General features: G+C 43.7%; 3 protein-coding genes across 4 annotated transcripts in view; 1 reads left to right on the top strand and 2 right to left on the bottom strand.

The window, feature by feature from the left end:
* Positions 1-227: 227 nt before the first annotated feature.
* lias (lipoic acid synthetase) lies at positions 228-7,267 on the top strand. The gene is made up of 11 exons (XM_068592045.1): positions 228-357; positions 601-776; positions 1,712-1,805; positions 2,689-2,769; positions 2,920-3,076; positions 3,485-3,542; positions 3,639-3,767; positions 4,138-4,283; positions 4,361-4,431; positions 4,527-4,638; positions 6,485-7,267. The coding sequence occupies exons 1-11, from the start codon at positions 274-276 to the stop codon at positions 6,538-6,540; spliced, it is 1,164 nt and encodes a 387-aa protein (XP_068448146.1). The 5' UTR covers positions 228-273; the 3' UTR covers positions 6,541-7,267.
* On the bottom strand, positions 7,163-12,553 carry ugdh (UDP-glucose 6-dehydrogenase). 2 transcript variants are annotated; one of them, XM_068592043.1, is made up of 12 exons: positions 12,321-12,553; positions 11,266-11,427; positions 10,681-10,782; positions 10,387-10,587; positions 10,097-10,294; positions 9,426-9,573; positions 9,243-9,337; positions 9,016-9,146; positions 8,660-8,799; positions 8,180-8,271; positions 7,954-8,064; positions 7,163-7,855 (listed from the first exon to the last, which is right to left on the bottom strand). In XM_068592043.1, exons 2-12 carry the CDS (start codon positions 11,425-11,427, stop codon positions 7,745-7,747), a joined length of 1,491 nt encoding a protein of 496 aa, XP_068448144.1. In that variant the 5' UTR covers positions 12,321-12,553; the 3' UTR covers positions 7,163-7,744. The 2 variants fall into 2 exon arrangements, with proteins under 2 accessions (XP_068448144.1, XP_068448145.1); XM_068592044.1 differs by lacking the exon at positions 12,321-12,553 and adding an exon at positions 11,913-11,967.
* A 717-nt stretch (positions 12,554-13,270) lies between these two features.
* map9 (microtubule-associated protein 9) overlaps positions 13,271-14,485 on the bottom strand; it is a 4,103-nt gene continuing 2,888 nt past the window's right edge. The window contains exons 10-13 of the mRNA XM_068591974.1: positions 14,390-14,485; positions 14,157-14,302; positions 13,896-14,031; positions 13,271-13,770 (exon numbers count right to left, since the gene is read on the bottom strand). The exon at positions 14,390-14,485 is cut by the window's right edge and continues 66 nt beyond it. Of these exons, the coding sequence (XP_068448075.1) occupies positions 13,654-13,770; positions 13,896-14,031; positions 14,157-14,302; positions 14,390-14,485 (495 nt within the window). The 3' untranslated portion in view covers positions 13,271-13,653. The remainder of the gene's footprint in view (positions 13,771-13,895; positions 14,032-14,156; positions 14,303-14,389) is intronic.

Here is a 14,485-nt window from a genome sequence, read left to right as displayed (position 1 = left end):
CGCTCTATACATGTTGAGTCTTATTTGATTATATTATATTTTTTTTTATCCTGAATTAACCTCAGGCTTAACGTGTTAAATTAAGTATTGATTATGTTTTTCTTTGGAATTTAAACTTGTCTAGCGCATTCAACCGGCGTGCTGGAACCGACCCATGAACGCAACCTTCTCTTCCCACTCTGTGTCCGCCCCTTGAACGCAGCACCAGACCAAAGCAGCCGCTCGCCGAGGTTTGTTGCCATTGCCAATGACAGTCGCCTGCTAGCTAAAGTCATGGCGCTGCTCAAACAGAGTTGCTGTGTTGCTGGCCGTTTTTCCGCAAAACAGCTACGACTGAGTCCCAGATGCGTCCCACATGTGAGTATTTCCGCTGTTCAAATATTCTCCAAGTCACAAACATTGACGCTTTTGTGTCATCTATTTCCGGCCACCCTGAGCTGAGCTGAAAGCCTGACCACGGGCCTCGGTCGACGTATGTTTTGTAACCAAGCCGTGTTGACAATAAGGCAGTTCATAACTCTCCGAGGAAGTTGCTCGTTATATTGACTCGTAAACAATCCCGTTGGCCCTGCACCTAAAATATCGGATTTTCCTCTGCAGGTTTACACCAGGAGTCTGACAACTGTGGCGAAATCCTCCCCGGACCCGACCGACAAAAAGAAGAAGCCGCTGGGTGACGACGGGCCCGATCTTCAAGACTTCATTTCAGGGGAATTATCGGAGAAGAGCAAGTGGGAAGAGTACAGAGGCAGCCTGAAGAGAGAGAAGGGAGAGAGGTGAGACGGCAGCCATACTGGGGAAAAACAAGGGGGATGAACATGGGAATAGTTCTCTGTTGTGTCTGTGAGTGGAGAGTGTTATCAAACCGAAGCACTCCTCCACAAGACACGTGTGGAAATGAATGAAGCGCACCTCTCTTGTCAAACACTGCTGGACTCTGCGTGTACATTGATCCCTTTTGAAACCTGTTGAATCCCTTTCGGGATCACCAGGAAGTGGTTGTGTTGCCTTTGGTTGGGCCACGTGCAACTTGTGTGTTGGGAATTGTTCATACCAGGTTTATAGTTAAAGTACATTTTCAGCATTACTGTTGCGAATATCCGTGTTTCTTGTATTGTAATATTAAATGAAGTCCATTTAAATCAGAATTAGCTTTATTGGCTAAATATGTGAACACATACAAGGAATTGTACTTGTTATCTGTTGCTCTGGGTATACTGAGCGGTAATAGGTCCAGATTTAGGTCAATACACACACACACACACACACACACACACACACACACACACACACACACACACACAGTTTGTTGATCACATTGAACTGAGCAGTAATGTAAAGCGCTGTGTACAAACGACACCACAATCTTCAAACAATATTCCCTCAAAATATCTGTCAGTGTGACTCGTTATCAATTTAGATGACTCAATAGTGTATTACGATATCTCAAAGTAGGTTAAAGTAGGGATGTCTGTTTTTGTGCGCGCACATGCATCTCACAGTATTCAGTCAGACTGCTTTTAGGTTTTATAAACACATTTTCAGAATCATAAAAAAACAGAATTGATTTTCCCTTTAGTTAACATTCTTTTGGATTTTATTCCTGCATGTGTGTCTGACTTCATCCCCTCCTTCACAGAGACGAGACCTCTCTTGCACATTCAGTGTTCGACGTCTCTGCTGATGTTTTAATCATTTTTCTTTGTGACAGGCTGCGTCTTCCTCCATGGCTGAAGACGAAGATCCCCATCGGGAAAAACTTCAACCGGCTGAAGAACACGCTGAGAGACCTCAACCTGCACACAGTGAGTAGAGGTGTAGACAGGTGACCAGTGAACCTGTTGGAAACCGTGCGCGGAAATCCACCGGCGCCAATTTAACGTCCCAGCATGCCCCATTCAGACAATCTTTTCGCATTAAATAAGTCATTCTTAAATTGTTGAACTGAACGACACAGTTTTTTGAATGAAACCCCTGCCTAACAGGCCGAGGCTTTGTTTTATTGTGATTTTCGTTACAGATTCTGATTCTTTAGGGGGTAAGTTTCCTAAAAAAGTGTCTTATTGACCGCTCTAGCAGGCAATATTGGGGAACCTGGCTCATATCATGCTGGATGTTCATAGTGACGATCAAAATATCTTTAAAAGTGATTTTTTTTTTTTTTTGCAGATATACATTTTTCCCCCAAGACTCAATAAATACATACAATAAACACAAGTATTGGAATCAATTTGAGGTTCCTACAATGACTCAAACACAGTTCCACAGTTAGTCCGCATATGGAGAAACTCAATGGGGGGCATTGACATGACATGTTAGGGAAGCATGTTTATCTAAATATTCTTTATATTTCTGAACAAATGTTATTCATACTGATGACCATCAGATTACAATTTTTTGATCATTTTAAACTTAATAATACTCAAACTCGGCAGAGTAGGCGGGTCTGGACCCGGGAAAGCAGTGTTTAGCTAGAAGTAAAATACAGACTGTCACTGATATCTTGAGGCACATTCGCGAAAGAAATGCCTGCTTTGACTGTGTTCTTCAGAAAGATCTCGGGGTGGAGTGGTTATAGTGTATTTTTACCATAAAAGACTAATCTATCTGATCCTGGCCGGTGACCCTGTGTCACTTGTTGTGTATTTGAGGACTTTGTGTGTGTGTGTTTTTTTTTTTTTCTCTCAGGTGTGTGAGGAGGCCAGGTGTCCCAACATCGGGGAATGCTGGGGAGGAGGAGAATACGCCACAGCCACCGCCACCATCATGGTTAGTCTCCCGGCACACTGGTCGTGTGGTGCGACTGGGTTCTACTGACAGTCATAGAAAAGTGGAAACACACGTTTTTGTAAAATCCACAATCCACACATTTAATAAACCTTACACTTGCTTTTTTTGTTTGGCCCTCTTGGTATGTAGCTGATGGGGGACACGTGTACCCGCGGGTGCAGGTTCTGCTCCATAAAGACGGCCCGCCGGCCTCCACCTCTGGACCCAGACGAGCCCTACAATACGGCCAAGGCCATCGCTGCCTGGGGGCTGGACTACGTGGTTCTCACCTCAGTCGACAGAGATGGTAACGGCTCCCCGACTCAACGCGACGTTTGAAGTTTAAGTTTTGCAAGGAGGAAAATAACCCTCTCTTGTTTTTCTCTGACTTCAACAACACACACACACACACACATATACACACACACACGCACACGTAAACATCCACTTTAAACGCGTTGCACGACTCTTTCCAAACATACCGTGCTTTGTTTCCCTAAATGCAACTTATAAATCAGCAAAAATACAATGTTTGTAAAACAATATTAGTTATATTAGATATATTTCCAAAACAGTGTTTTACAGAATACATGTTTCCCTTCAACAGACTTTAAGATACACGTGTCAAACAGATTCAAAACAACCAACCAACCTTAAGTTGTGTTAACAGCGATGCCCTGCATGGTCACGTTTTTGTCTTTTTTTTCTTTTGCAGATATTGCTGACGGCGGCGCGGATCACTTTGCTAAGACCGTATCCAACCTGAAGGAGAGGTATAATCTCCCATCACTTTCGGATTCATCGGGTGTTTGTAGCCTGACATTGGTGCGAAATGAAAAAAATATGCGTTTTTGCCATCCTCATCTCAGGAACGCTCGGATCCTCGTCGAGTGTCTGACCCCTGATTTCCGCGGCGACTTGGCTGCAGTGGAGAAGATCGCCCTGTCGGGGTTGGACGTGTACGCCCACAACGTGGAGACGGTGCGAGAGCTGCAGAGGTACTGCCTCAGCCGACGAGCCAAAGATTAGCAAAGCTTTTGAACCATTAGAGCGTCTTTAGAGGTTCAATAAGAACGTTTCAGACCACAAACTTGTCATTTTGCCCTTTGAACAAAATGTTGTTTACGAGGATATGCAATTTCAAAATGTGTCATATTTGGGCTTTCCTTTTCTAGTCGCCAATCAAAAATTGTATTTTAATATGGCAGTCATAGGCAGGACAGTAATACATACAGTGACCAGCAGGGGGCACAACAGCTCCAGTTCAGCTCCGGTAAAAAGTGTAAAGTGTAAGGTTAATTGTTTATGGTAATCTGTTTGTCTATTGATGCTTTTTATTCATTTTAAGTGCTCACGTCCTGTCGGTAGGTTTGTTCGTGACCCCAGAGCGAACATTGACCAGTCCCTGAGTGTCCTGAGGCACGCTAAAAAGGTCAAGCCCACCCTGCTCACCAAGACTTCCATCATGCTGGGGCTCGGCGAGACGGACCGGCAGATACTCGACACCTTGACCGGTGCGTACACAGAGATAAGACTCTGACGCGAAGCACAGCAACGTCCCATAATGCACGCTGTTCTGGTGATGTTGCAGAGTTGCGAGAGGCAGGAGTGGACTGTCTGACGCTGGGCCAGTACATGCAGCCCACCAAGCGCCACCTCAAGGTGAGCGCCTCACACTTTACCTGTGTACTAAGGCTAGATAAACGCCCATTTGGTTAAGTTAAAGCACGCTGCAACGACGTTGTGTTTGGGTTTAGGTGGAGGAATACGTCACGCCGGAGAGGTTCGCCCACTGGGAGAAAGTTGGGAATGACATGGGCTTCGCCTACACAGCCAGCGGGCCACTAGTGCGGTCCTCCTACAAAGCAGGTGAGGAACACGCTGCATCTTAACCCGTTTAGTGCTGTAATGATGACAGTCCGCCTGGTCCTTTTTTTTATCTTATTTATCATTAAATACGTCAAATAATAGCCTTTTGGCAAAATTATGTTATTATTATGAGATTAAAGAAATGAAATTTAACCAGTTTATGGACCATTTCACTCCAGGGACGTAAGAGATGACTTTATTTAAAGTGCATTTCATCCTGCAGCTGTAGCTAAAACTCTGCTTGAAGAGAGTTTCCAGACTCCTTTCTAGAGGTTTCAGATGTTCCTCTCTGGAAGTCTGATTTCAAAAGGAGTGCAGTCTGCGGCTATATCTTTAAGACATCTGTTACGTGCTTAGAGATGAGGAAATATTAGGTAAGAGTTGAGTTTGCTATGGATATTAACTAGCACCGACTCTTATCAAGTCATCACACTGCACTTTTACCTTTACTGGTTTACTCGTCATATAAAGTGTCTCATGGAGAGTATTCAACCAGACTAAGCACACCCACTGCGAGCTACTGCTACTACAGTTACACATTTTAAGAGACAAATGCGAGCATTATATAGCATTTCTAACTTTAGACCACTTCCTTTTCAATCTAATCTGAAATTAGAGATAAATTGTCTCATGAAAGAGATTTTGAACAGGCTTTAATTTTGAAATCCTGCATCAGAATGTCCTGATTATCCCCGAGTGACGGCCCAATTATTTACACACTTCATATACTTTTCATTTTGGCACTTTTATGATTTTATTGTATTGTTTAGTCTTATATGTAATTTTGTTTGCTGCTGCCACAACCAAATGTCCCCTTTGGGAGGAATAAAGTTTATTTCCTATCCAAAGATGTGTGCTATTAAATTAAAGATAAATGTCTCGTAACTATATAGATTTTCTTTAAACTCTAAATCTGAAATTGGAAGAAAGTTGGCTCATGAATGAGATATTAAAGGGCTTTTATTCTGAAATGCTACATATGTCCTGATATTCTCGGAGTTAGTCTGCTATCAAGTTGAACTATGGCCTTAGTGTAACTTTCTGAATTGGATAGTGTACTTGCCTTTGGAAATATAATCTCTATTTGACTAAGTATTCACACAATGGGAACTCCATTTTTCCTTGACATGGTTTGCATGGCACTCCCAACTTTCAAGTTATCATTCATTACCTTTCGAATGGTTGTAAGTATTTACCTATTATTGACTGACTTATTGAATAAATGTCACACGTCCTCTCACGTTAACCGCAACCTTGCTCTTATTTTGAAGTCCGTCCTGTAATGCCGAGTCATTGCACACACGTGCTGCAGAACAACCTGCAGGGTTTTCGAAGTGGAGGCTGGCTCCACCGCAGTAGACATTTAGGAGAATGTTGAAGTCATTATTTTTTTTCACGTGAGCCTTCAACGGTGGAAATCTATCACATTTTCTCCAGGATGCCGGGAGTCCTGCCAGTCAATTCACCCAAATGTGAGGCGAAATATACTTTCTCGTCTTTATTGGTATCTAGACATGCAGGTGGATTTGGGTCGAGATGTTTGAGAAGACAAATTTACTTTGTGCTAATTACTATATTACATTCAGCAGCAGTCTTTCAATGATGATGATGATGATGATCCAGTCCAGTGAAACTGGTTCAGTGACGTCTGCGGCTCTTTCAGCTTTTACGTTTTCACTACTTTGAGACCTCAAAACAATTAAAACAAAAATAAATGAGAATATCTACTTTTTTGAATTACCAACCAGTGCTATATTGAGATATGATATGCAAGGTAAATGTATTTGTTCATAAGGGCCAGCGGATATACATATTTAAACTTTTTATGTGTCTTTTCCCCCGATAGGAGAGTTCTTCCTGAAGACCCTCCTGGAGAAGAGAAAGACAGAAGTCGGCGAATGAAACGCACAGAACCGGCAGCTTCTAGAGGCCGTCCGCCCTTCAGTCCCGGACCAGACAACTATACGCCGCTAGTGACCGCTTTACTCCTGCCGTACCATCATGCATTGCTGTAAGCTGCAGCACGGGCAACACTTGCAACCCTTAAACGAGTAGTAACCCAAAAAAAAAGTAGGCAGATGACGTTAACTCTTAAGTACAGAGCCCATCTGACCCTTTAACAACACTCCTCAGTTCACCGGTCACAGATGTGAGGGATAAACACTTCAGGGAGAGATCAAAGAGCGCAGGTAGAGGCCTGCTGGTTTGTAGATAAACTGGGAGCGGGCCCCTAAATCACAGCTCGCACGAGCTCCCGCCCCCTCAGGGGCCACGAGCTTCAGGCAGAGAGCCACTGATCTTTGACCACGCGCTCCGTTCATGAACCCGTTGGTGCGCTGCTGGTTCAAAACTGATTTAATGAACCTCTGAAGTGAAAGAAAAGTGCAGTTTGAGCCTCAAATGGGCCTTTTTCAGTCTGTACAGAAGGAGGAGGTATGTTTGATATCTGTATTTAATAAAGAGACCATTTTGGCTCAAACTACTTTTTTCTGACTAAGAAAAAAAACTAAACTTTACACTTGGACAAGAAAGATGTGCGTTTTATTTTCTGCACTGACTCTTGGGATGGAAACAAATCTTTAAAAATGTACATTTGTATTTAAAGAATAAACATTTGTTAGTGAACGTTTCCCGTTTCTTTTCTTCTGTCACTTTATTTTTCATCTTTCCAGCCAGTCGGAAACAATCAACAGGCACAAATGAAGGACAGGCATCACGTTTATTGCATCGTTTAAGTAAAAAGTCAGGACAAACACTGATTGACATACAGTAAGATGATTTATAAAAATATCTTTTTAAACGGTATAAAATTATTTTTGTGCAATTACGCAACAATACATGATTACATAGCAAATACTGTAAGAAAGTAGACTCGCATCTGAGAGTGCAACGGAAATATTTGGTTGATAAATGCTATTTGTGATTTCTTTCAATGACATTCACACAGTTTGGGCCTGAAGGCTCAACTTTGTCCTGTCAGACCTCCTGCAGGGCAGCACTTACTCACGCTGCTCGGCCTCCTCTGATCCTGATGCGTGTACCAACAGAGTGGGGTTGGACTTTTAAGGAAATGTTTCACCAGCAATAAAAAGTGTGTGTGTGTGTTTTAGACTTTGGCTTTCTTGGCAGGAGGTTCACTGACAGCGACGCGGGGACCAACGGCTGCCGGCGTGTAGGGGATTCGCGCCGCCGTCACTTTCTTCCCGATGGTCTCGACCTGTGGGCAGAAAAGGCAAGCGGCTTCTGTTTACATCGTGTTCGCGAGGCGACGCGTCGCAGCGACACGTGCGGCGTGTTTCCCACCCGTCCGCTCACCTGGAAGCCGATGTTCTGGAGGGGAGCGTGGAGGTTGTCCAGCACTCTGCGGCCGTCGAATATGAAGGCCGGCTTCAGCATCTTCTTGTAGATCTTCTCGTAGTCCAGCTCCTGTGGGGGAAGAAGGATGGTTGAGACTCAAAGGGTCTTTTTTTCCCTTCTTCTCCAAGATGAAGCAATTTATAAGATGGGGAAAGAACAAAAAAAAACAATGCGTGATTGTGACCTTGAACATGTCCCACTCGGTGCAGATGACCAACGCGTGTGCACCCTGGCAGGCCTCGTAGGGGTCGGAGGTCACGGTCACCAGCTCCGACACTAAGAAGAAAAGAACAAGTCTCTGTCAGCGAGTGACTGAATGGTTTCATCTTTCAAAATAAAAGCATTCGGCCGAGCGTCTCATTGATCAGGAACTACTTCTGTTTTACATTTCATTCCTAAAACGAGGTGCCAATGAATAAGCAAAATCAAAATGCCACATTTGAATAACTTCTAAGGCTTTTTTTTTTTTAAATGTCTAGTCAGAAAAAGTGAAACAGTCAAAACACAAAAACACAAAAATGACGGCGAAGAAATCCAGATGTCATATATTACACATCCATAACTACATAACAGGACCAAGAATCATCTGGTGACCTGTTATATCGTCAGCATTTTGGATTTGCTTTCCTCCTTCATACTGCCACTACAGTAACAACAAACACACCTCTTTCTGGGTTGTCCTCTGAGATGTTGGGCTGGGAGAGGTCATGAATGATTTGTTCCTTGAGGACTTTGGGGTCGTAGATGAACAGCTTGGCTCCCTCATCCATCAGATACTTAGAGATGTAGATACTGGACGACTCCCTGAAGTCACACACACACACACACACACACACACACATTCTAGTGTCCACTCCGAACAGGGCCACAGCCTAACTAACCCAACCTGACATTATGATGTCAGGTTGGGTTATGTGGAGTGAAGCGTAATCGACACAAACAATCCTCGGTTAATGGATAACGCAACGACGCTGTTGGAAAAGACGTGCAAAAGAAAAACAGACCTGAAATGAGACTAACCTCGTGTCGCCTGTGTCCTTTTTGAAGGAGAAGCCCAGCAGAGCGATCTTCTTACCGGTAACGGTGTTGAAGAGGCAGTCGATGATCCTGCAGGCGAACCGCCGCCTCTGGTACTCATTCATGTCGATCACCTGGGAACATGACGAGCAGACGCGAGGACACGGTGAAGAGGAGACGCCACCAGAGAGAGAAAAAAACTAAAAACAAGAACTAGATGTAGTGCTCACCTGCTGCCAGTAGGAGGCTACCTCCGGCAGGTTGAGGGCCTCGCACAGGTAAACCAAATTCAGCACGTCCTTCTGGAAGCAGCTTCCTCCGAAACCTGACCGGGGGTGTTAAGAGAAGGCAGCGCTTAGTCCGCCTTTAAATTTAAGCTCAAGGTTGAGATCCCCTGGACACGTGTTCCTCACCGATGCTGGCTTTGAGGAATTTGCTGCCGATCCTCTGGTCCATCCCGATGGCCTTGGCGACTTCCTCCACGTCGGCCCCGGTAGCCTCACAGAGGGCGCTGATGCTGTTGATGCTGCTGATCCGCTGTGCCAGGAATGCATTGGCTGCCTATAACACACACACACACACACACACACACACACACACACACACACACACACACACACACACACACACACACACACACACACACACACACACACACACACACACACACACACACACACACACACACACACACACACACACCAGTGTTTTTTATTACACAATTTCAAGTAGTCGCGAGAAAGCGAATCGGCAGCTATTCCTATGAAGCCATTGTTTTAGTCAGTCTTTATTCAAAAGTGGTAAATATTCACTGGTTCAAGCATCTCAAATGGGAGTTTCATGAGTCTTGTCAACCCAATACCTTTGGGTGACGGATTATGGGCCAATATGATTAGAGGCACTGGACAGTGTATTATGACTCATCAGTATAGTTTTCTTATGGTTAACATAAAACATTTACATTTGTTGGGATCTTACATTATTATAACAGCCTTTTTTTCTACTATTTTCTGACCATTTTTTTTCTTTAATTGAGACAATAAATAGCTAATTAAATGACTGGGAGTCGCCGCCCTACGCTTACCAGCTTGGACAGCTCGGATGACCACGTGTTGGTGGTGATGATGCGATCTTGCGGCACCCAGTGCTCGTAGACGGCACACAGCGCTCGGATTGCCCTTTGACCTTCGGCCGTTTCGTCTCCGCCGATCAGGACGCGGTCCGGCTCCTTCAGGTCCCGCACCGCTGTTCCCTCTGCAAGGAATTCTGGGTTGGACAGCACCTACAGCAGCGGCGGCACAACAACAGCAACAACTTTAGACACCCGCAGAACAACAGATGTAAAGAGTGTCTTTCTATTACAACAATACACACGTGTAGGTTCAGGCTGGGCTTGGTGTTGGCATCGAATATCCGTCGAATGCTCTCGGCAGCTCGGACCGGGACCGTGCTCTTCTCTGTGACGATCTTGTAACCGTCGGACACCTCCACAATCCTCCGAGCGCACGCCTCAATGAACTTCAGGTCCGCCGCGCGACCCTTTCCCATCCCGTAGGTCTTGGTTGGGGTGTTGACCTGTCCAAGGAATTCACATACATGTTAGATTTGTTCCTGCAGATTGTCAAACTGTGCGTGCACGGGCGGGAGGGGGCGGACTGATAGACTCACAGAGATAAAGACGAGGTCGGCGTCCCTGATGGCTGAGTCTATGTCCGTAGAGAAAAACAGATTTCTCCCTCTGCATGACTCAACCACATCTTTCAGACCCGGCTGGAGTGGAAGGAAGGGGGAAAATTAGTCGTCGAGGGCGTGTCAGTGAATGCGTGAGACAAACATGGCACAGTTACAAATGTAAGTGAGCTCTCAAGGTTCTGCTCACTTACTGCCCTTTTACATAGATAGATAGATAATTACTTTATTGATCCCCAAAGGGAAATTCAAGCCAAAGGGAAATTCAATTTTACGCGAGTCATGGTGATGTAATACCTTGTGGTCGTGGCTGACGTAGAGAAGTTGCGACACCGGACAGTCTGGAACTAATTTATGTTTTTTTGCTCCCACGCCGGGGAGTTATTTTACAAAAAGACATTGGCTGGAATAGTTGCCTAGCTGCATCTACTTTATCAACACTGTGATTAATTGGAACTCATTAAACGGGCAACTCCCTCAAGATACATAGTTCTAGAAAGTGAAGTAATACTGTAGGGAAAAGGGCACTAATACACTCAGCTCAGCGTCACATTGACATGATACCTCATATATGGGCAGAGTGTCTGAGTTCCAGGCTTTGATGCGGGTCTCGTTGACGTCCACGACGGTCACTGTGATCTCCGGACACATGTGAGCGATGACGCTGCACGTCGGGCCTCCTACGTACCCGGCACCAATGCAGCAGATCCTCTTTATCTGAAACATCTGTGAACGTAGAGAGAGACAGAATTCCTGAATACCTTTGGGAAAGTAACTTTTACATACTGTTTTACAACAGTGTACATGTGTATGTAATATTAAAATACATACATACTTTATATATACACACAGATAAATACTGTATATATACACACACATACATACTTTACATATACACACATATATATGTATGTATAATACACACATACATATACACACACACGCAAACAGACACAGAAATAATACATACATAATATATACCTGCGTGTATATTTAAATAACTTTACAATATACTTTTACCTACTGTTTTACAAGAGTATACATGTGTATACACACACACAGCGACATTCACACACACACAGAAATTAGTGTATGTATAAATACATTTTTTTTAAAAACTGTCCGCGTCATTGCTAATGAAAGTATCCATGAGTTGCAGCATGTCCATTCATTTCAATGTGCTAAATAAAAAGTAACCTCCACAGACTGACATAGTACGCAGAAAAGTTGCGCAGGGTCTCCGGCTCTTTCTAAACCCTCCTGACCGTCCAGTCTCCCCGGGTAAAGCAGTGGCTCATCGGGGCCACAGTACCAGCCGCACCGTCGCATCCTGCTGGAGAATAAAGAGCCTTTCATTGCGGCTCAGAGACAACCAGCGACCTTTCTTCCTCTCAGATACTTTGCACTTCGGTTGGTTCGCTGCAGCTTCGCTGCGGGGCGAGTGTGAGCGCGCGCGGTGTAACAGTTACGCGCAAACAGGACCGCATCTACGCTACGTATCCTCTTCTTCTCTGACAGAAAGAGAGCGAACTAAACACAAGAAACCCCAATGAATTGGCGTCAGTGTTGAGCAGCTAGCGAGCGAACCAGCCGCCGTCAGCTAGCTAACGTTACGTTACCTTTGCCAACTCGACAGCCAGCCAACTTCAGGAATGCGCAGATTACGGTAACCGTTAGCTCCTCTGGTCAAATGGGTTGAAACAGCCGTCGTTTCCGGAACCGGTGGTGGTTCACGGACGTTAAATGTCTTCAACTAACTCTTCAACCGACAAACAAACTCAAACCATCAAGGCTGCTCTCTTAAATGGTTCTGCACTACCTAGTTATACCTACACTGTGTTACCACCTCAGCCTGCAGGACTCCAAGCAGTGCAGAAGATGCTTCCGGTGTGGCATTTCAGAGTAAAAGCACCAAACGAGCCATGATTTGAGTACCAATACCAAGAATACAAGTACACGCCTGCGTGTACATGGAAAAGTATTCAAATGGAAATATAATAAAAATCCAATGCAGGGCATTTGCCTCTGTGACTGTTGAATTATGATATATTGTATTAATAGTTTATCACTGATGCATTCATTAAACATTATTTGCTATGTCTACGTGGTCACTTAAAGCCTCTAAACAGCGATTATAATATACACATATACAACGTTTTATGTTTGCAGTATTTATTGCTCATTTATTACTCATATCGAGATACATGTGTGACATTTTCCAGTTTTATATGGAAAAAAAGAGGAGCAGATCTACCTGTAGGCCATAAACTAATTATATAACAGCTGTCTTTTATTCGGACAATTAAATTGACTGTGTCTTGAGTTCAAAGTACAACATGATTCTCTCTATATAAATCTGTTTGAAGTGTATTGTGTTGTTGCATCACTAAAGACATCTTTAAAAAATGTTTGAGTCTAAAGTAAATGTTTTTGATTATGGACAAATTTTGAATGCAATGGAAATGAATAACAAACATAAAAAGGTTGACATACAAAAAATAAGCATGCTGTGTTTTACAGATTAGTTTTTAGGAATGTGAAAAAACAATACTATAAAACTACTATAACAGAAGAGGAGTCAGCAGACCAAATATATTAGCTTTTGATATCAATGTGGTTTTGCTATTGCTGCTTTACATTCAGATGTCTAACATGACAATAACAGATAACAGCATTTGTAAAAAAAAATTTTAAAAGAGTTTTGTTACTGTGGGTTTCCTTTGATACCAACATGTCGCCACGTCAAAGGAACATTTTCCAACTATCAACATACTGCGACATTTCACATGAAAAAAACCCCCACATAAAAATATAAACTTGAACCAGGGCTTAAAACAAAACCTCTAACATGTACAAAATATGTTTGTAAAATTCAGCAGCTGCCATCAACGGTGTTTAAAACATACAGTACAAACAGAAGCCCACAGATATCTTAAGGGCGGCACGTTGCACTTATTTCCTAAAGGGTATGGTTTTATTGGGCGGGCTCCACGGAGGAGGGGAGTCTTGGAGGATCGCTTGTATTCGTCTTTCTTCTTTTTGTCTCTTCTGTTCCAGATCTTTCCGTACCTGTTGGGGGGGAAAAAAATTTGACCTCTTCCTGATAACTCAGATTGACAGTGAGTGAGACCATTTCCATTTTTAAAACAAATGAAGAGCCTTCGATGCTACTTCTCACAAGTTTTTCTGCTCACCAGCCAGTTTTCATACATCTCCAAAGCCATTTTATCCTTCTCCTCCTTCATGTAGCGCTCCTCCTCGGCTTTATTTTGGGTTCCCTCGCGCTCTGTGGACACTTTTTCATGGAGAACAACCGTCTTCTTTTCATGCCTTGAAAAGAAAAAAAAAAGAAGACGTGGCTCAACATCAAGCTTTGGCTGCCATCTGGTGGTTGATCATCTTTTACACCCATGAGTTGAACGAACTGCTGATGCAAGTCAACGCTTTCCACTCACCAGTCAGAAAAGGCAGATCTGCTGCTTCTCTTTCTTTCCTCGTCCTTCTCTTGCTTTCTGACCCGCAACTGGTTTTCAGCCTCTCTTTGTCTTCTGGCCTTTTCTTTGAGGAGTTGATCGTGCTCACGTTTCCATTTTTCAAACACCTGCGGGGTTTATGACATCAACGATTAGCACGCCGTCACACGGAATGGCTCACTGTAATGCACAAGAAAAAAAATCAATCGAGGAACCTGTTTGGCAGAATGCTTCTTTTCTTCGCTCTCTTCTGTCGCTCGTTGCACTTTTTTTTGTGTGTCCTGCTTTTCTTTGGATCTTTTCTTGAGACT

The sequence above is a fragment of the Clinocottus analis genome, unplaced genomic scaffold, assembly GCF_023055335.1.
Source record: "Clinocottus analis isolate CAN_PGR_092001 unplaced genomic scaffold, fCliAna1.0.p SCAF_26, whole genome shotgun sequence".
Lineage (NCBI taxonomy): Eukaryota > Metazoa > Chordata > Actinopteri > Perciformes > Cottidae > Clinocottus > Clinocottus analis.
This window is presented reverse-complemented; position numbering and strand designations above follow the sequence as displayed.